This window comes from Populus alba, chromosome 14 (assembly GCF_005239225.2).
Source record: "Populus alba chromosome 14, ASM523922v2, whole genome shotgun sequence".
NCBI lineage: Eukaryota > Viridiplantae > Streptophyta > Magnoliopsida > Malpighiales > Salicaceae > Populus > Populus alba.
In genome coordinates, this window is record NC_133297.1 from 403,593 (window position 1) to 424,603 (window position 21,011).

At 37.6% G+C, this 21,011-nt stretch overlaps 2 protein-coding genes across 5 annotated transcripts; one reads left to right on the forward strand and one right to left on the reverse strand.

The window, feature by feature from the left end:
* Positions 1-2,412, forward strand: LOC118059334 (uncharacterized). Of its 3 annotated transcripts, none has more exons than XM_035072184.2 (6): positions 1-273; positions 478-531; positions 752-1,036; positions 1,466-1,733; positions 1,865-1,942; positions 2,163-2,412. In XM_035072184.2, exons 3-6 carry the CDS (start codon positions 819-821, stop codon positions 2,211-2,213), a joined length of 615 nt encoding a protein of 204 aa, XP_034928075.1. In that variant the 5' UTR covers positions 1-273; positions 478-531; positions 752-818; the 3' UTR covers positions 2,214-2,412. The 3 variants fall into 3 exon arrangements, with proteins under 3 accessions (XP_034928075.1, XP_034928077.1, XP_034928074.1); XM_035072186.2 differs by having other exon boundaries at positions 784-1,036; XM_035072183.2 differs by having other exon boundaries at positions 4-273; positions 805-1,036.
* Positions 2,413-2,883: 471 nt separating this feature from the next.
* Positions 2,884-19,053, reverse strand: LOC118059333 (calpain-type cysteine protease DEK1). 2 transcript variants are annotated; one of them, XM_035072182.2, is made up of 32 exons: positions 18,635-19,051; positions 18,214-18,354; positions 17,175-17,425; positions 14,947-15,129; positions 14,623-14,758; positions 14,188-14,318; positions 13,965-14,079; positions 12,844-13,867; positions 12,619-12,729; positions 12,216-12,274; positions 11,884-12,043; positions 11,404-11,677; positions 11,145-11,295; positions 10,904-11,015; positions 10,643-10,808; positions 10,455-10,525; positions 10,228-10,319; positions 9,901-10,063; positions 9,659-9,730; positions 8,932-9,306; positions 8,737-8,852; positions 8,346-8,643; positions 7,460-7,779; positions 6,873-7,224; positions 6,431-6,751; positions 6,242-6,346; positions 5,990-6,118; positions 4,694-5,074; positions 4,469-4,606; positions 4,057-4,293; positions 3,504-3,954; positions 2,884-3,324 (listed from the first exon to the last, which is right to left on the reverse strand). In XM_035072182.2, the coding sequence occupies exons 2-31, from the start codon at positions 18,336-18,338 to the stop codon at positions 3,649-3,651; spliced, it is 6,474 nt and encodes a 2,157-aa protein (XP_034928073.1). In that variant the 5' UTR covers positions 18,339-18,354; positions 18,635-19,051; the 3' UTR covers positions 2,884-3,324; positions 3,504-3,648. The 2 variants fall into 2 exon arrangements, with proteins under 2 accessions (XP_034928073.1, XP_073260582.1); XM_073404481.1 differs by lacking the exons at positions 2,884-3,324; positions 3,504-3,954; positions 4,057-4,293; positions 4,469-4,606 and having other exon boundaries at positions 4,935-5,074; positions 5,990-6,108; positions 18,635-19,053.
* Positions 19,054-21,011: the final 1,958 nt, after the last annotated feature.

The following is a 21,011-nucleotide window of genomic DNA, read 5'->3' on the forward strand; positions in this document are numbered from 1 at the left end:
AAGTTGGAACATAAAGAGCCAGAGAAACAGAAACACAGACTGGAGTATTCAGTTTTTGGTGAAGATAACAGAGAAAGCTCCGATCCTTCAACTTATTATTCATCAAATTGAAAATCTGAATCAGACCCACAATTCTAAAGCCTCTAATCTTTCACTCTCTCAATTTTCTCTGGAAAGTCTCTGTTTTTTTCCCTTCTCTCGTTGACCAAACAAAAAGACTTTTCAAGTTTTTGCTACTGCTGGAACTGAGCAATGAAGTGAAGCGTCTTCACTGTAATCTTTCTCTCTTTCTCTGCCTGTTTTGTTGCTGAGAAAGTGATTCGATAATTCTTGATGGGGGATTCCAAGTTCTTATGCTATTGTTTCTTTTCTATGGTTTCTTAGCAACCAATCAGAGAACAAATTTATGTTTCTTGTTGATTTAGCCTTGTGATTTTATTGACGCGGTATTCTTTTTGTGTCTGTTTTGAAATGCAGGCTAATAGGATAAATTTCTGAGCAATTTTTATTGCATTATCTGGAGATCTTGAGGTCAGTCGCCTTATTTGATTCCTCTTTAAATGGGCTTGTTTTCTCTCAATTTACTGTATTTTCTATTTAGATTCCTCTTTAATTTTCTGTTTTAGAACTCCGCGTTGGTTTCTTGTTTACTCTTTGTGCAATGTTATGTTTGTTCGTGACAAAATTTCCTCTTGAATTTGTTACTGATTGTAAGGGTGTCTATTTGATTGGAAGATTTTTCTCTCTATAGTAGTGAATGATATCCGCCTCACAATTTGTAAGGGCTAATTTTTTGCTGTTTAGAGAGGGGAAGAGAGATGATGGAGAAGGAGAAGGATAAGGAGAAGAAGAGTCAAGGAGCTGGAGATACAGATTTTGTGTTGCAATGGGGAAGTACAAAGAGGCTTAGATGTGTGAAAGTGAAAAAAGCCCAAAACTTGGCCAATAAATCTAAACTAAATGATTCTTTGCCCAGGAAGAAACTTACTTCTCGTGCTGTCACTACCGAGAAAGAATTTCCTTCTCGCCTCATCAAGTAAGAATCCCATTCCTCCTCTCCTCATCAACTAAGAATAGATGAATTTTGCTCAATACATTTATTTTTTGGTCGTTGTATCCAGTCGGTAACTAGTCAATACACTGAAGAAAGTGTTCAGTTTCTAACATGCTCAAGTGAGCAAATCTGCTTGTTTGCATATTTCATTTACTTAGGTCTGCTTGATAAGTCGTTCTTTTTTTATGATCTTTGGTTTTTTGTGAATTACAAAAGAAGTTTTATCTGATCTATAACTGGCCTGGTTGATTAGAAACTGTGGAAAACTAGGAAAAATCGAAATTGTGAGAGTATTGTTAGATGTTCTTAGATCACAAAGTTTTCTTTACTTTCATGTCCCATTTGTTATTATCACTCAAATAAATGTGTCAAAAAGTTCTAATTTTACTTTTGGGCTGTGGTTGGATATAGGGATTCTGATTTGTTAACGAACAATAGGAAGTCATCAGCGTTGTCACCGGATAAGGAAGACCGGTACTACACAACAAGGGGATCATTGGGATTGGATGATAATGGCAAGATTTTAGTGGATACTGTTAAGGAAGAAAAGGTTGTTTGGCCCAGACTGTTTATAACATTGTCTAACAAAGAGAAGGAAGAGGATTTCATGGCTATGAAAGGGTGCAAGCCTTCTCAGAGGCCTAAGAAAAGAGCCAAGTTGATTCAACGAACTTTACTTGTAAGTCTCTTCAATACATACACTAAGAAAGGAATTTGGGGACTGTTAAAAATTAGAGAAGTCTTTTCCTTTTCTTTTGATGGGAGCTTGTGTTGATGTTATTTTTTTTTATTTCTCTTGTGTGTTCTCAGATGGCAAGTCCAGGTGCATGGTTATCAGATTTGTGTCAAGAGAGGTATGAAGTAAGGGAGAAGAAGACTTCCAAAAAGGTACTAACTTGTTCTTTTATTTCCTTCCATGTCCTGTTTGTTAGTTACTGGTCTTTATATCAGATTGTCTGCTTGCTCAGAAAAATACAGAAAAAAGTTAAATAGGTTTGAATTTTGAATTCAAAATGAGCTATAATCAAGATTTGTATCTTTTGCTTGATATCTTCAATCTTTCCCAGCAGAGAGGTCAAATTCATGATTGGTTTTTTATTTGATGCAGAGACCTAGAGGATTGAAGGCAATGGGAAGCATGGAAAGTGACTCGGAATGAGAGATTTTGACCACTGGTAGTTAGGAGAGACGACTAGAAACAGAAGGTTCCCTTTCTTTTGTTGAAGGAGAAAAGGGAAGGAAAATAGAAAGAGAATGGTAGAGGTGTCTCTTTCCCACTTGGTTGTTTTTGTAGCTGTAAGCCTGTAATTTGCTTTGTCAGTTTGATATTTGGAATATAAAATATTATTTTTGTCACCTTTTTCCGGCCCTTTATTGATGCTTTTGCCTGCTTTTTATGGTTCTTTGGTTTGCTTTTATTTCATTTCACGGGTTCCCTGCAGCTACGATTTGCTTTGCATTGAAAATCGAAGGCCACTCAAAAGAATATATGCTAACGGTCATGGGTTGTAGCACTTGATCACGAAACTGATTACTACTGCCATAGAATGTTGTATTTCTCTCCTTTTCATTTAATGCAGAGATGGCTAAGTACAAGGTCAAGACAGTAGCATATTCTCCCTGGCCAGATTTAGGGTTTATGCCTCATGAGCAGTTTGATGATATATGCATAAACTTCTCTACCTCATTTTAAGTTCAGAGGAAATTAAAGGACTGTTCCAGTCAAGATGAAAGAACGGGCTTACAGGTTACAGTTTGAATTACCATCATAGTCGATGCAATGGTTGTGAAAAGGAAACAATTAAAAATTGAAGCTGACAATTACCAAATCAAATAACAAATGATTATATTGCAAAAATAAAGACTTTTTACAAGTGATAACTTGTTCAGAATACAAAGCACATCAAAACTGCAGCTGAAACCTTCTCCAGCTACCATGCTTTTTGGTTTTCACCTAGAGCTAGCGTTAGTGATTATTTTCCTATTTCTTTTCAACCTTTCTCTTTCCCCGCTTCATTTACATGATCAGACCTATATTTCTTACAAATTACATACCTACACATGTACAATTAACCGTGCCAGACATCCCTCGGAAGGTGGCAGAAAATGATTTAAACCAGTTTTGACAACCCTCCAGATCCGACGCAATAAGCTCTCGCATCTACCAAAGTGCATTCAAATCCATTTGGTGCTGGTAATCAAGTCCAAAAAAGGCTTGCTTGCTTTCTTCACAGGCCATCCAGGCAGCTGAGAACCACATTGTGCAGAGACTGCCAAATATACAACTTCAAATCCATCCATCGTAACTCAACATTGATACAGAGAGAAACATGACAAAAGTAGAAAGTTTGGTGTTTTACCAAACTTCTTGAGAACAAAAACAGAAGGGAAGTAGAAGCATAGAAGATGCACTGCAAAATGGACAGAAGAAACTGGAGACACAATTTACCTTCCCTCTGCACACTGATTTGTGGTTCAACAAAACCTGCCTCTGGGTGGTACATGAACTATGAACAACCCAAGCACTGCAAAATCTAGCAGGTAAGCTCGCAGCCCAAAGGACAAGAAAACAACTGAACAGCCATCATTGATTATCACAAAGCTTCCAGGATTACTGATGCTTTGGTGAAAATGGAGAGAACAAATGGTGCTTCTTCCCCGGGATGTATAGTTGTGGGTACAATTGTGTAACCTTTTGGATCAGGATCCAAAACCATTTCACATGATATTTCTCGAGAATTGACATAATCTGTCCCGCCAACTGATTCATGTAGGTAAATGTTGTAGGAAGCACGGCGACCACGAGTTTTCAGAATCCTCATTCCAATGTAGAACATCATTGAATCATGACTGGATTGGTAATTTCTGAAACCAGCTGCTGTTCTAGAGAAACTCACACCCTAAACACAGGAAATTAGATGAGTTCATGAACTCAGTAAAGATATTCAAGTGCAATGGATTTAAAAAAGAAATCCTCCTGAAAGTCCTTCACTTGAGCACACCTGAGTTAAAGTGATGAACAAGTGAATTGGTAATGATGCATCTGGACCAGTGGCCCTCAATCGGAATTGTGGATTTTGATTCCAGGAAGCATAATCTTGGCATCCACCAGCACTGTAGCCTCGCCATTGGCCATGAACAGAATACCGCATCTCAGGGGGGTATACACGACATACATATATTGACCGGAAGTGGATTTGAAAGTCTTGCCAGGACATCCAAAATATACCATCTTTGGACTGTTCAACAAGATAGGATTAGGTTTTTGACAATAATTTAGTCATGCATGATGGTGATCAGAACAAATGCACTCATGATGTCATGCATGCCTTACCAAATAGTACTAAAGGACTGTGCTTGTTAACTTTTTTACTCTCCATGATATGAAAAGGAAAACATGCCAAAACTAAGTACCTGTGGAACATGCTTTAACTTGTGCTTCATCCTATCAGTCCATTCAGGAGATGAGTCAGACCAAGGTCCATTCCACTCTACTTCATTAGCCCATGGATTTCGAATTTGAACAAGCTTATGGCCATCCACCTCTCTTACCTGAATAATTTAATAAGAGTGTCAACTTCCACCAAGACTTCTTCAGCTGGTACAGGATTGATAAAGAAAGATGCAAGCTTGCATTACCTGCAGCAAAGAGTATGCATGGCCCTGCACAATACCACTGGAAGAAATGTGAACATCAGAACCAGATGGACTCCCTGCACCCAGTAGAAAGCCTTCCTGTTTAAAGCGCAACAATTGAGACCACAGTCTACCACTTGCAAGATCAATCTGGGCCTGAGCACTCCGCATGTCAATCTCTTCACCAGCACCTCCAGTAAGGTCCACAAGGGCATCCTGAACAAGCCCACCCTCCAATGCCTCATAAGAACCATGCAATTTGGCATATGCTTTCTCCAATATAGAAACCCAGAGTTCATTACCCTTCTGGCTGGTAGCAAATGCAGGTTTACCTGGTGATTCACATGGAATCCAATCATCAACAACAACTGGGACCCAGTCACCCTACAAGGAGATTGCAAAACAGAATGTTGATAAGAACATGATAACCAAAACAATTACAACAATAACCAATCAGGAAGCAGTCTTACTAAATATGTCTGTTAGCTAATTTAACAGGAAATGAAGCAACATTAGAGGAAAAAAGGGGTCGTGCATTGTATTCAGAAATGAAAAGCAGAACCCAGTAGGGACCAGGTTATAATAGAACGACTCGGGAATGACATCATGCAAAACCACTGTCTATGGCTCTAAAGATTCTCAAGACCTACCCCAAAACCACCTCACCACTTGAACACCAGGGCCAAGTCCCAGGGAAAGCATTGCCAGTTCTTAAGTGAAGCTCAGGGAAGCTGCATCTAATAGAATGGCACTTAATTGACATAGTCTCGTCAGAGGGAGAGTGCTCCACTTAAAGTCTGGCAGCATTGACATCCAAACAGATGATAGTTGACATCTCTCCTAGTTCCATGACAGCTAACATGACAATTGTCTACCAAAAGGTACATTAGAATTACTTTATCACTAAACAATGGGATCTTCTCCAGGCTAGTGAGAAACTAGCCAAGTCTGTAAAAGAACAGTTTTGGATACAGGTTTTCTCACGCACAAATCACCAGTATACCGAAGGCAAGTCTAACCATCAAAGATTAAGTTCTAGTCAGCAGATAAGAGTAATTTAAACAACTTTGGGATGCATTTTCAACTGGTTCTTGTTATTTCAATACAACATTGAAAATTGAAAAAAAAAATCTATAATACATCACAATGTCTCACATTTTGCCCCTATAAAGCACAGCTGAATCATAAATCCAAACATCATATATATATCAAAGGACAGAAAGCCAAGTAACTGTATTATTTTCATTAAATGCATTATTGAAAAATGTATTATTACCAAAAGAAACTACAAGCTGCTACCTGAATACAAAAGCGAACCGTGTAAATTCCTTCTTCATTATACTCTGGGGTAATAATCACTTCTGATATTCGTGATACCTCCGTTAGAACAGCCACAGCGCTTAGAAACCAACAATCACCTAAACGACCCTATTACATAACCATGACAGTTCTTAAGAATTTTGAGACATTCAATTAAGGTGATTCGAAATACAGAGATGATCAGTGCAGTGAAAAAAAATTTGCATGTCAAGCAACGAGTAGAGACCAGACCTGACAAACATCAGAGGGATTTGCAGCCCCAGAAAACAAGCATGGGTGGGAGTCTAGACGACTTTCCTTAACTATTTCCACAGGCCTCATCCACTCAGAGACAACCTAGTTTTGAACTCCAAAACAAAGTTAGAAAAAAACAATAAAATACACCAAACAATGTGTAATTACAGGGCCAAAAGAACCAACCTGCAACTTTGAAGGGGGATTTGCAGGATCCATGTATAATGATTGATCATTCGGAGGAAACTCCTGATCAGTAAAATTTGCTTCTCCTCTAGCACACAAGGCTTCTTTAACAGCCAATTCAACCGAAAGCATTCGTTGATTAATTTCTTCCTGGGTTTCTATCCTAGGTTTCCTAAACCTCCTAGCAAAAGAATCAACATCTATCACCACTCCTTCACGATCTGATCTTCTTTTCCTCCCACTTGAATATTGCCCATCCCAATCCACATCATCCCTATCATAAAGATCTACATCTGCAGGATCACTATCCCACTCATCAACCTAAGTGAACATGAAAAGCAAAGATTAGTAAAGGACTTCAACCTTGCATATAAAATATTCTTTCCATTATTGAAATTTCACGTGGTTCACCATAATAAGAAACATTAACTGCAAAACATACTCTGGGGGGTGAATCTGCCCACTGCCAATTATCTTCGTGGTAGTCAATCATACCAAACTCCGTTGAGCCTATCGCAGTGTGAAGCGAGGCAATCTCATCTTCAGTTAAGCACCTTCCCCATAAGAAAACATCCATTATATGCATCTTAGACTCGGCTCCTTCACTATCTGACCTTCCAAATGCATCCATATCTATTGGTGGCCTAACACCAACCCAAACTTCTGTCCCCTGTTCCCAGATACTACTGCCCACAGACAATGGTAGCCCAGTTTGGTCACCATCAAAGCCACCATCCATATAGCAAGTTGCTTCACCCAAATCAGCATCAATTGTCATTGTCACAATATGCCACCTGCAAAGAATTATTAAACCCAAGTAACATTGAATCTGTAGATAAATAGAAATCACAAAATGCTGGAAAAAAATAAAACCCTAGAAGTATAACACATCTTGGAGTTCCAAACTTCAATTAAAGATTAAAAAAAAAAAAACAAGTACAAGAATACATGGAAAGTAACATGGAAGCAAAAGCGTAAGACCTCAAGCACTAAGATTCAAAGTAACTTGCAAACAAAAAACTTCCTAACCTTCCATCCGCAATACTTGTTGCACTGATACTCCACTCCTTGGCAACAGTTGTCTGCCTATCACCTTTAGTGATTAATCTAAGCCCAACCTGTCCAGCCTCAATACCTTGCTCAGCACCAGCCACCAGAATTTCCCAGCATTCTTTCTTCTGAAATTCAGTGCCTAGAAGGCAAACTGGTCCAGACTCAGGTTGGATCATAACAGCAATGGAAAAACTGACCTTTCTACTTTGGCATACACTGGGATCGATCTCACCACAGTGCCTGCCACTTGTGGTTGGTTCATCATCAAGAACACATACAGAACCTGTAACTCCGGTCTGCCAGCAACATTAAGAGTTAGTAGATTCATATTTCACAACAGAATTGGTGACATCCTTGCACAATTTCAGAAATTAGCTTTATAGATCATGAAGTAGCAGGTGACTCAAGGAAAAATTAGGGCAATTTGAGATATTTTCTTGCAGGTACAGCCCCTGCTCTGCGAAACAAGACCTGGAAAGTCCTCAACTTCCAGAAGTTGGGGCACCAACTTCCTGTATTTTTCTGTTATTCCTCAAGTGTTAGCTAGTTTTTGGGAGGTAAATATTCAGGTCTCATTTCACTGATTATTTGTCAGCTACTAATCAGTATATTAAAGCTAACCCATTTAATTGCACAACATTTTCAGAACAGCCTCTGCTGCATCAATTGTTAAACTATTAGTCTATCCATTATTAGTCTTGGTTTCAAAACCCAGATTCAATGTGCAGCTAATCTATATCAAATACGGGAAGGTACATCATCCAAATATGGAAGAAATGCCAGCATTCATATCAGATAATATCAAAAACAAAGGGCAGAAGGTAAACATTGGAGAACCAGTTTACAGAACAGGGCTATTGACCTGCAGTGCTCGGCGAGCTAATTGAGCTGTGCGTATCCTACGGGCAATGCTTGAAACCCTTTCCCGTGCAAAGGAATCACTGAGAACAGAATCACCTCCTACAGCACGCACTGCAGCTGCCATGGCTGCCGCCTCCCTGCTGCCAGCATTAGGAATTGTGGAAATGAGAGAAGCTTCAATCTCCTTCCATTTGCGTTCTTCCTTCTCCAAAAGGGCCTTCCTTCTTTCTTTACCCTTGCCCTCCTCTTCACGTCTTTGCATTAAGATTTCCTCTTCCATCTCCTTTTCTCTCAGATAGCTACAAAATCCAGAATGAAATTTAGAAACATGGAAAGGGTAATTCCTCACATGGAAGAAAAAAGAAAAAAAGAATATGTGAGAATGTTGTCACCTATCCTGAATAATTTCAAATTGCCTACGGTCCTCTGGCATCCACTTCTTGATTTTCTTGGCACTTAGGTCTGAGAAACCTATGCTATCAAGAAAAAGCCTCAAGCGTACCTCATCCTACAACAGCAGAACTATAATCATGCATTCTGAGTAGCGATAAAATAAATATAGTAATTATCACAAAACCCTGATGTACCTGTACTCTTTCTGCTTGAGCAGTCAAACCAAGCAGAAGAAGTAAGTAACCACCAAATCTGTCCCACATATATACCCATTCAGTATCAATTGCCTCTTCTAAAGCCAAAATTCGTGCATGGGCACACATTTCCCTTCTGTGATCTAAACCACTAGCTGATTCACATCGAAATGTTCGGTATCTCATCTGGCAGAAGAAAGATCCCACTAGCAATTCCTCATTTCTTAGACGGTCTCTCAATTTCATGACATCATCCCTAGGAAGCACAAGGTTCCCTGCCTTATCACGTGCAGCCGTAGGGTCCCCAACCAAAAGAGCTGTTGAACTAGCAGATTGCTGAGGTGCAGAATATGTTCCAGACAAAGCATTTCTTGTCTGCATGACAAACATAGTAAATGCATCACAGTTCAGTAGTAAGTGAGCATAAGCCTGAAAAACCTTTCACCATACAAGATAAAGAAAGCTAAAAACTATGGTGGATTATTATGTTTTATAACACGTCTCAAGCAGCTGCATGAACACATATAGACATTCACAAATATTTATACATAATAGCCTGGGCATGACCTAGTGAAAACATACATCTCATGGACTCAATTTAACTGTAGCAGGTGTGAGGATTGAAGCATTTCGCCACCCCAAGTTTTTGTTAATCTGAGTAATATACTTAAACCACGCAAATCAGATGCTGACTGTGGATCAGTTTCAAATACAAAATCAAACACACCTTAGTAGCAGATCGTGTAATTGCTTGAACAATGGTATCCTTGCTGAGAAAATGAACTGCATCATCCATCATCTGGAGATATAAGAGAATGTTATTAACTGAACCCAATAAACATTGCTAGGGATGAAGATACAAAGTAACTCCTTTCATAAAATATTAAAACAAGAATAAGAAAAAATACTTGCAGACTGACATCAAGTCAAATCAACTCATTGGAGATTGGATATGATCAGCATGCAAACCTTTAAAGTCAGGCATGGACGTGAGACAGCAAACCCGAAGGATACAACAAGAGTAACTGCAGATACAGCAGCACCAGCAAATGGTGGATAAATATTCAAACTGGCAACAACACCCCATCCTTCAGTTGCCAAAGCGATCCCATAAAGCATGAGAAATGCACCGCTGTTTAAGAGGTGATGCACAATCAATAGATATGAATAAAGAATGGAGATTTAGTGCAGAGAGCCAACATATGGATATCAAAGATTATAATAGAAAATAAATGACAGAAGAATAAGAAATCTATGAACAAATGAGAGAAGAACAACAGAGAATAGATGACAAACCTGACATTCTTTCCACAATCTGCATGGGCATCATAAACATAAACAGGCAGTACTCGTGGTGAATAAACTACTATGGGTGGTGACAGCAGGACCTGCAGGGACACACATGCGAGAAGAGAGAAAATAAAAGAATAAATGAGAAAAATTAAACCCATTTTGTAAAATGAAAGAATAAAGAATAAATATTACAGTCAAAACTTGAATGAAGTTAATGTGGTGAAACTTACAGTCAATGCTCGTCCAGCAAGAAGAAACAAAAATGCAAAATAACCAACGGATGCTCCTACAAAAGGCTTTCCTGAAAAGAAAGGTAAGAAATTTGAAGTCACTGGATGGTTGTCATTGTTCAAGTAAGCTATGTCCAAGACTAGGGTCTAAGCAAATGGTATCGGTTAGTCATGATATTTGTTTTCACCTCCAAACCATCCAACAAGAAATGCTGCCAAGCCCAAAAGAAAAGCAAGGAAACAAACAAAGAGCGTCTGTGTCCTGGTCAAATAGAAATTGTTTGAAGCCCAATGATGGATAACACCAATAGCTAGTACGATCAGGAGAAGAATTAAGAGGAATGCTACCCCTATCTGTTGCAATTGAGGGAAAAAATAAAGCAAGTTAAATAGGTACACTGCATCTCAAAGATAGTAAAATTCATTGATGCATAAAAAACCCCACTTACAGTCCATGGCTTAACCACAACTACAACAGCAGATATTGCACCAAGCAGAAGAAGAAGACCAATAATAACAAATATATATACACCTCGAGAAAGTTTCCAATCATCGTCTTTCCTGTAAACAGTTTCTACAGCACATTAAATAGCCAAACAAATGCTCACTTGCAGCAGTACAACAATATCCAGTCATGGTTTGAGAAGTAAACTTCAGTTATGAATTAATGTTGAATACAATAATTCTCACCATTTAAGCAATCCACAGCAAAGTGATAGCAATGCTGGAATGCACACAAGAGGAAGTAGGGCAGCAAGAAAATCACCCTTTGTTGGAACCTGGTCATCCCTAGATTGGACAACTTCCAAATAGGACACACCACAAAATGCCACAAGAACAACTACCAAAACAGAAACAGGGGGTAAGATAAATCCACATGCTGACCCAGCCAACTTATGATAGACCTAAATTGCAAACATTAAAGACCGAGCAAGTATAGACAAATTACCTGCAAATATCCCAACACATACAGCAGAAGACAGGGAAAACCGATATGTTGCAAACCATGAAACAATTGGTAGCACACCAGTGACTATTAAAGCAATTGCAGATGCCATCACCCAACCAAGGTATGCTGGTGATGCATAAGCAGAACTGAAGCTTTTCTGACCAGTGGTCAATGCCCTGTATCCCAATTCATCAAGCGGCTTTGCAGACACAATAGCACCCAAAGCTAACACGGATCCAATAAATACTATTGTACAAACAATAAGAACAATACCCTAGCAAAGACGAGAAAATTAACTAGAATCAATAAAGGTTTAATTTTGCAAACCAAAGTTCCTAAAGAACGAGCACAATAATAAAAATATTAAAAAAGGAAAGGATGGAAACTTTTTTGAAACATCTACTTCCAAAATGATAGATCTTATTCTTGAATAATTATGTGAAATCAAAGGTGAAGGGTGAAGGGCAAGAATGAACAAACCTCCTTTGTACCAGGAGGACGATGATTTCCAGCATGACCTGCAGACTGCACTTGAGGCCAAAAGTGGTAGCCATTGTGAATCCAAATAGGAATTGCAACAGAAAGACAAGCCACCATGAGTGGAACAGTCAAGGATAATCCTAGAAGCATTGACGATTTGCTGCAGAACAGGAAAAAGATTTAACTCATTACAAAGTGGGTGGTGCACTGCCACACATAACATGTCATTAAATCATTCACAAAGCAAGCTATATACAGAAAAAACAAGGTGCCATGATAGGAAAATTCTAAAATGATAATGGAATTAAGTGGATTGTGAATATTTAGCATACCTCAAGAAGGAAAGCAACAATCCAACACCAGTGCTAAGCAGCCATGCAATAATACCATACTGAGAAACAAAGAGGTTTAAAGAAGACATAAGAACACCAAGAATTCTGATGCAAGTCCCATATAATCACAGAAAAAACTTTAAACAGTATAAAGACAGGCTAACAGTAAGAGTGTAAAGAGGCAAATTTTATATGGATTTATACACATACACAAATAAACAAAACAAATCCATCTTCTAGTGCAACGCAACGGGACACAACACAATAGCAAAAAAAAGAAATGAAGATAGTGGTACTTGGACTGTTAAAAAACCAAATCACAGACTAGCATTAAAAATTTTGGACTTTGGATTTGAATTGACCATTTAGAAAGAATGAAATTGGGATGTTCAATAATATCTACCTTGCGAGGTTTTGATGTCATGGCCATCTCTTCTACTTGAAGTGACCGAAGAAAAGTCATGATTGAGCAAACAACAAGAGATAATAGAAATACTGCAATCCCAAGCTCAAACTGCAATATAAATTTTTTCATCAAATTTGAACATGCTTTTTGTTTACTATCATTAATCAGGCATAAGTCTAAGAAAATAAATAAATAAGAAAAAATCTTACATACTCCACTCACCTGTTGATGTACTGTATTTATAATTTTAATTGTCTTGGGACGAACAATTGCCACAATAACTGTTTCCACAATGAAGATGAAACTAAAGAGCACCCATGCTCGCTCAGGAGTGCCTGCTATGTGATGCAGAACAAATCTAGACAACTGAAGCCACTTTTCAAGCCCCTGAAGCCTTAGTTCTTCTGACAGAGAAATTTGATTGGGCATAACATTGTCAACGCTATTTGAGTCAACAATTGTGATATCATTATTGTCACGATGATCTCTATCTGCATCCAAACTGCTCCTCTGGAGTAATGCCAGGATAGTGGGATCCAAGTTCTTCTCCTTCAACATCATGGCAAAATTAGGATCCAGTCCCTTATCCTGCAGTAAAGTAGCCAATTCTCTATCACCTTCCCTTGCCCTCTTTTTCAGCATAGATGTAATCCTGGGATCATTCAACCTTTCCTGAAAGGCAAGAGCAAGGTTCAAATCTAACAGTTGTTGATTTGCAGAATTTGATGCACTAGATTCACAGCATTGACTATCAAGACCACTGCTAGAGCAAACCACTAGGGAATTATTCTGATAAAAAAACTTATCCCCAAACATCCCCGCTTCAGGCTCTTGGACAACTGAACGACAAGAACTGCTACGTAATGCTAAACTTGGCCTTCCACTTTCTGTGCTTTTATCACTATTGATCCCCTCATGAGAACTGGCATTTCGACATAGAACATTATTCCAGTTACTAGCATCAGTTGTACACTGCACTGTGGACTGGTTACCAGAATCAACAATGTTACCAAGTGGACCTGCTTCAACACTGCTACTACGTTTTACACTTGAGCCACAACCTTCAGAAGAGCTAGATGAAGTGTTCTGTTCCTTTCTGCGAAAACCCTCTCTGAGGCGAATCACTGTGCTCTGTAAGGCATCTCTTCTAGCAACTAAAGGATTTGTGACTGACAAATGACGAGAAACAGCAGCACCTAACAGCACAGATGCTACAACAGCATAACTAATGCAATGACCCAAATACCTGAAGCAAAGAAACAGGATGGTGACTATGACAAGGGATAGCAACGGAAACCGACAAATTTACACATCATGTTTGAGAAAAAGTGTCTAGAACAAACCAGTAATGCACCCCAAAGCATATAAGAAAAACTCGAGATGTGCCAGCAACGAAAAGTGCCACCACACGGCTTTGAAGAAGCTGGAAACAATACAAGCATGCCCCCATGTTCCAATCTGCATAACAGTTAACCACAAGAAATTAGCACCAGGGGGATAGCTAAAGTTGCATAGAAGGCAATGAAGAAGGCAAAACATGAATAACCATGGTCACAAACAGGATACCAAGAATAATGACAGCAGCTGATGTAATGAACCCAAGCCAGCGTGCTTCTGTTGCTGTAAAACCATATAAAATGGAATAGACGAGAAGAACCACAAGCGAGCCAAAGTATAGAAATCCAAGATGTGAAGCCCTATAAACACATTGAAAAGAAGACAATTAATTAACATATTAGACCAGCTAGGCAAAAAATGTCTAGTTAATAATTTAAGACCTCAAAAGGATGTTGAACCATTTTAACCAACCCTCACAACCCAGAGTCATGCACTCTCCCTACTTATCATCAAGCAAGTTATAAATAAAATCCAGTTATCAACAAGACCACCTGAAAAGGTTGCCCCAACTCTAGATATGCCTACACAAGATGAAGATCCAGCACTAACTACCAAGACATTATTCAAAATATCTAAGATACAAAGCTTGATCATATGGCTTACCTGCTGGATTGCCGAGGGTATAATTCATTGGGGTTAGGTGGCTCTGGAGAGCAAGGAATTGGACCCATTTCTATACAATCACTATAAGCAAATTTGTATGCCCTCCGCACATACTCATCCACATCTAAGCCATTCCCTTCAGGCATTGAGGAAACAGAAGGAAAAAAAATAAATTTATTACAACACAACAGATAACAGAAACCAAAGTTTATTGCATCAACAAGACTCAAGTCCTGGAAATCATGTCATCACAGTGCAATTACATCTCTAGAACAAAATTGATGCAAAATAATGTCTGGCATGAAAAGATAAAGCACGACTTACCATTAAAGACCATTCGGCAAATAAAGAGCATGTTAATTGCCAAGGCAATAGCTGATACACCAAAAAAGAAACCGGAGGGTGAATATCGCTGAGAAGCATTTTTTCCAGCTGTAACATACACAGCACATAATTCATATGCACAGAGAAGGGCAACAGCCAGAAGAAGAAGAATAGCAACTGCCCCTGTAGAGCCAAAATAAAGAAGTTAAGCCAAAATCAAAAGCAGGAGAAATCAATGACTGCCCCTGTAGAGCCGAAATAAAGAAGTTAGGTCAAAATCAAAAGCAAGAGAAATCAAAGGAAAATTTCAAAGAACAATATGAAGGGCTCAGTTATCCAATGATAAAAGCAAACTTCAATTATTAGCACAGATAAAGCCCACCTACAGATAAAGATAGTAGTACTTAACACTGATACAAATAAAAAAATTATTGATGTGCAGCTTACATGTCTTAATGTCCTCCTTTAGTGTGGGCTCATCGCAAATAGATTCATATGGACCACTAGGCAGCCTACAGATAGAAATACATATGGAGCTCAAGTGCAAACCAAAACCAGCTCTATTTCCATGACAATCCGCGTGTTCTCTGTTAACACGTGGCTTAAGGTAATGGAAGTTCATTGGGTAATAATAGCAGTAATGAGCTATTAAATTCCCAAGACACCCTATTTTGAATGATCTTATATTGAGTTTTAACCGTTTAATCATACCACGTACAAACCATGTTAAAGTTATGGCTATCCTAAGATACTTATTTTAGTTCTAAAATTGACAACTCTAGCTGTTTGTTTTCATTGTTACTTACATATAATTATCTCACTAGTCATTTTCAAGCTGAAATGTAGCGTCTGCTTATATAATTATATTCCCAAATCAGTGTTCTCAATAGATTTTTATCATCCACTTTTTTGTACATGACCTTTCATGTGAAAACCATAAGCAACTTAGCTAGTCATAACAATTTTCCTCTTGTTCGTTATTGAGCTTCTCACATCTTTCCAAATCTCCATTTCAGTTAAGCTGCTTCCTCTGCCACTTCCTCGTATTTCCTTTAGCTCCAAGTTCCAACTCCCTGATACTTCACCAGAAATAGTTCCAACTCCTTGATACTTTCCAAATTAACTTTCACATTCCCTCTATATCTCATTATTAATTTGTTTATCTGAGGAGCATACAAGAGGTTCGGAATAAAGTTATCTTAATGTGACAAAATAGTCAATAGTTGTGGTTTCAACTTTCATAGATGCCATGTTGCTTGAAACCCAAATCTTTGGCTCATTCATGGCAGTTTAAGGTTTTTTTCTCCACAAATTCCAGCAAGAAAGTGAAAAGTTGATTTTTTCTTTTATTCCCAAAATATCTAGTGAATGCATTCCTAATAGTCTCCCAATCTAACAAAACCGAGTTACCAGACAATCCCTCATTCCTAAAACTTGTGGTCATCAACCCATTTAATATTAGTACACCGTTTCTATCACACATGTATCTCAATCTCACCAACAAAGCATCAGCATTGTCTGACATGAACCAATTTATCTCAATACAATACAACGTCGGAGATTTCATGTGCTAATGCTCCCATAACTTCTTCTTTTTCTCGTAGTTATTAAAAAATATATCCAACAACAAAAAAAGCCTTTTTCCCAATCACAACATGAGGGATTAACTTCCACAAGCACCATGCTCATTCATTAGCTTCCTTTTAAAATCCAAATTCAATTTTGGATCTCTTATGGAGTATTGTAATTTCAACTTGAAGAGAAATAGAATGATACAATCAAAGCTTAACCATTCAAGATGATCACCAAAAATAAACATATGATTGGAGTTCACTTGAGCAAAAATTGAAATTCCAGCAGAGAAAATTATTTCCATGGAAGCAGAATTTAGGAGTGAAACCTGCCCCATTCTCAATAGAACGATCTATCTTCCAATTATTTTTACTTTTAATTATAAATAAAAAGAGCGAATGGTTTTGCTCTTGACTTGAGGAAGTTCTTAACCACTCAGAAACTTGTCAATCACAGGAATGCATGCAGAATAACATGTTTAACATGAAATTAAATGCCAAATAAAATCAATTTTAGAGAGAATTAAAATGCAAATCTCTGCCACCAAAGACAGGCTCGCCATACAAATTCCGCAATGGACAAATAGAGAAAAGTTCGTTTTCCAGCTCAAAAATGAAAACATAATTAAAAGATAAAGAGGATACAGATACACATACTTGAACTTTGCCATTGTGTTCTCCACCAGAGCATGATTGAATAGAATGCCAACAGAAGAGCAGTACCAGCCATGATTACAGCCAGACCAATTATATCGCGATGCAATATTACAATTAACCAGCTTCCCCACATGATAAGCATTAGAACCGGAGATACAACAATTATCCATGCAAAAAGAGAGAGAAAACGACATAATATGCCCAGCTGAGGGCCTTGTAGGATATATGGCCATTTTCTGGCAAAGATCCAACTGAAACAAGAAATGTCAACCAAGGATGAGATGATGTAAAAAGGACAGAATCCAATAAACAGAGTACACATGTTTTTATAGTATAACACATTGACTTCATAAATAAGCTGAAAATAGGGAAACTAAAAGAGTACACAAGTGAAGGCTAAACATGGACACAAAGAAAAAGAAACTCTATAGCAGAGGAACATGAATGGTTTACTGATCATAATTCCACCTCTATTCACATGTCATTCTAGGTTCCCAGATATCAACAATGCTACGGAAACAAGAAACAAGTTAAGGATTGAGGCTGAAGGGCACTTTAAAGATACAAGATTGATGTATCAGAAAGTTTTAGTGGAGCCATTTGCAGATCCACGAAAAAAAATAGTGCAAAAAGCTGTGGAGAGCTCTCTATTTTCATTTTCTCTAAACCTATAAAAACATTCTCTTTTTTAATAAGAGGAAAACTTTTTACTTAAACAACCGGCTAAACCGGCTTTCTGTTCCATAGTACATCTCCTGATAATCGAAAACAACCAACTACTTTTCAATCACACACCAAATGAAGCCTTGATGTTCAATTAATGACACATTTAACGAACCACAGAAAGGCTACAATTAAAACCACAATCTGAATTACAATCCAACATATTATATTATATGATGCAACCTCAAATCCTAATAATCAACCATAAATCATTACTTGCTATAAAGCCCCACATGAAATCTATGTACTTCAATCATTCTGGCAAGCCTGGTAATAAGATAATAAGAAGTTTCCAAAGTTGCCCATCCAGAATTACCTATAAATCCTCCATGGCCTCCAATTCACAGCCCATAGAATCCAACACGAACCCAAACCCAAACTGGCAAAAAGGGTCCCTGAAATAGCACAGGCCAGTACAATCCCGTGCTGGTCGCCTTCCATGGCTCCACTCTCCAACCTAATGCACACCCACATGCATAAATACCAACACCAATTTTTCACAATACGCACAGAAAAAAAGGAACAGTGAGCCAAAAAGAAAAAAAAATAAATAAAACGTATTGCCCAAAATGGAGAACACTAATGAAAGAGGGAATTAAGTGGGTTTTAACTACGTACATGGAAACATAAATAAAGTACCAGAATTATATAAAAAAAAAAAATCATAACCATACTGAAAAGAATTGAAACCCGCATGAAGAAAACCAATGTAGGGTGCAGAAAAATGGGATTTTTACCTAGTAGAGTGAATTGAGCTTGATGGGCAACAGCATCGTATCCTTAATTCATCTAAAAACTGTCATCTTGGAGTACTAATGGATCATAATTCAAAAGGGTCTTCAAATAATTGAGCTCTAGCTAGGGTTTTGTTGCTTCTATACAGGTGAAGAAGATGAAAAGGGTGGGAAATGTTACAGCCACTTTAGGATTTGGTAAGTTTTGTCTGGTGTTTGATTGATTGGGTTTTATCTTCTTTGAGGATCTCTCAGCTCCAGGAAAGGGGAGAGAGAGGGAGAGAGTAAAGTTAAAAAAACCCTATTGCTATGCGTGGAATGTGAAGAAAAAAAGATGGGTGTTTTCTTCCTTTTTTTTTTTTTTTCTCTCTCTGGAGAGAGAGAGAGTATGAGTCTATAGACAGAGAAAGAGAAAAACAAGACAAGAAGACTGGAAAGCACAAGTAAAGGCAGTAGAGTGGTTAAAAAAATAACAGCTATGTTTCTGTCTGAATATGAACCATGCCCAATCTCAGAAAAAGCAAGTGCATTGCACTCGCCAGTCATGGCTTGAAATGAGGGTTAGTGAGTCTCACTTGCTATGGATTGAGGATGGGTGCGAGATTCTCAATGGTGCACATGCTTGTTTGATTTTGCAGACAATTAACCTGAATTTGGAAAAAGAAAGGTGCTTTTTATTTATTTATTTTTTAATATTTGAGGGTCGATTTGTTGTCATGGGAAGTAAGTTTCTTAATTTAGCAGGCAGAGAATTTGTGTTTTCAAAGCTTGATTTATTTAATGAGGTAAAGAATCTTGGGATGGTTTTTTTTAAATAAATTCTAAATAGAAAAAGACTTGTGACCAACTTAAGAACCAAGATGATTAGGCAGTCATGTGATGAAACCTGGCTGTAGAAATTCTCTTGCAAATCCAAATCCCAATTTGGAATTGGATGGTGATGTAATAGGATTAAGTTTAATTTGTTGCTTTGCTTATAATTAATGTCAAACTAATTTATTTATATATAACATGAATCTTTAAATATAAGTTGATAAAGATAGTTATATGTTATTTAATTATTTTTTGAAAGTGTGATTTTTAAATTATTTTTTTAGAATATATTAAAATAATATTTTTATTTATTATTTAAAAAAATATTTTTAATATCAACATATCGAAATGATCTAAAACCATATTAAAAAATAATTTAAAATACATGAAAATAATAATATTTAAAAATATATTTTTAAAACATAAAAAAAAATAAACACCATCTACTACATTGAAAAAAAAGGTTGAAAATAATCATTTAAGTGGTGCCCAGTGGTAAGAGCTTGGGATTAAGAAGTTTGCTCCTTCTGTGGTCTCAGGTTCGAGTCCTAGATTGCTCATATGATGGTCACTGAAGGCTTACATGGTCGTTAACTTCAAGGCCTGTGGGATTAGTCGAGATGCACGCAAGCTGACCCGGATACCCACGTTAAACTAAAAAAAAAAATAAAGGTTGACAATAAGTAACTCATTACCAATTTATCGAAGAAATCTCAAGTCGGTTATGGAGGGATTCGTTTAAATGGCAAGAAAATTATTCATTTAGCCTAAATGCATTGAATTCAAATCTCGTCGTTGAATTCTTTTCCAAGAAGTGTACATCTACATTCATAGATGTAATAACAAGTTTGATTTTAAACATGGGTGCCATAAAGATTCTTCAAAGATGATGTGTGTATAAATATTCTTGTCTCGTATAGGCAGTAAGGGATGTATGTAAACAGTCAATCTATTTACTAATTTTCAAGTGCTAGGAAAAGAGGCAATTTTAAGTTAACAGACCTTTGATGTATGTACGGTCACATGATCGGTTGAAATTGTGTATGTTTTTATTATAATTTTAAAAGTATTTGATTAATTAATATACTAAAAAAAACACAGAAACTTTCATGAATCAAAAGCGATGAAGAGAAAACAAAGCACATCTCGACTAGAACACCATTCAGAATCGCCATCTTGGAGCACTTTCCAGCAAATATATGCATGCAGGATGCTCGGAATGATTAGAATCGTTGAAAGATAAAAACTTGACATGATTTAATGTTCAAAATGAGAGTTGTTGAGGATCTTGAACTATGGTGAGAATTAAGGATTTAATGATAGGAGCTGGATATCTAGCTGGTATTCAATGCAGAATGCCCCCATGCATGAAAGACCAGTCCTGCGTATTCAACATTGAATAGGTAAGAGCAAGGTTAGAGAAGACGATGAATATTGGTAGATTCAAGCAGCATGGTCAGCATTGAATGATAGCTTAAAGCCTCTAGCTACTGCAGAATGGGGAGAGACAGAGAGTTTGTAAGGAAAACGATGGCCACTTTCTGGCATTTCTCTGAACCTTCCCTCC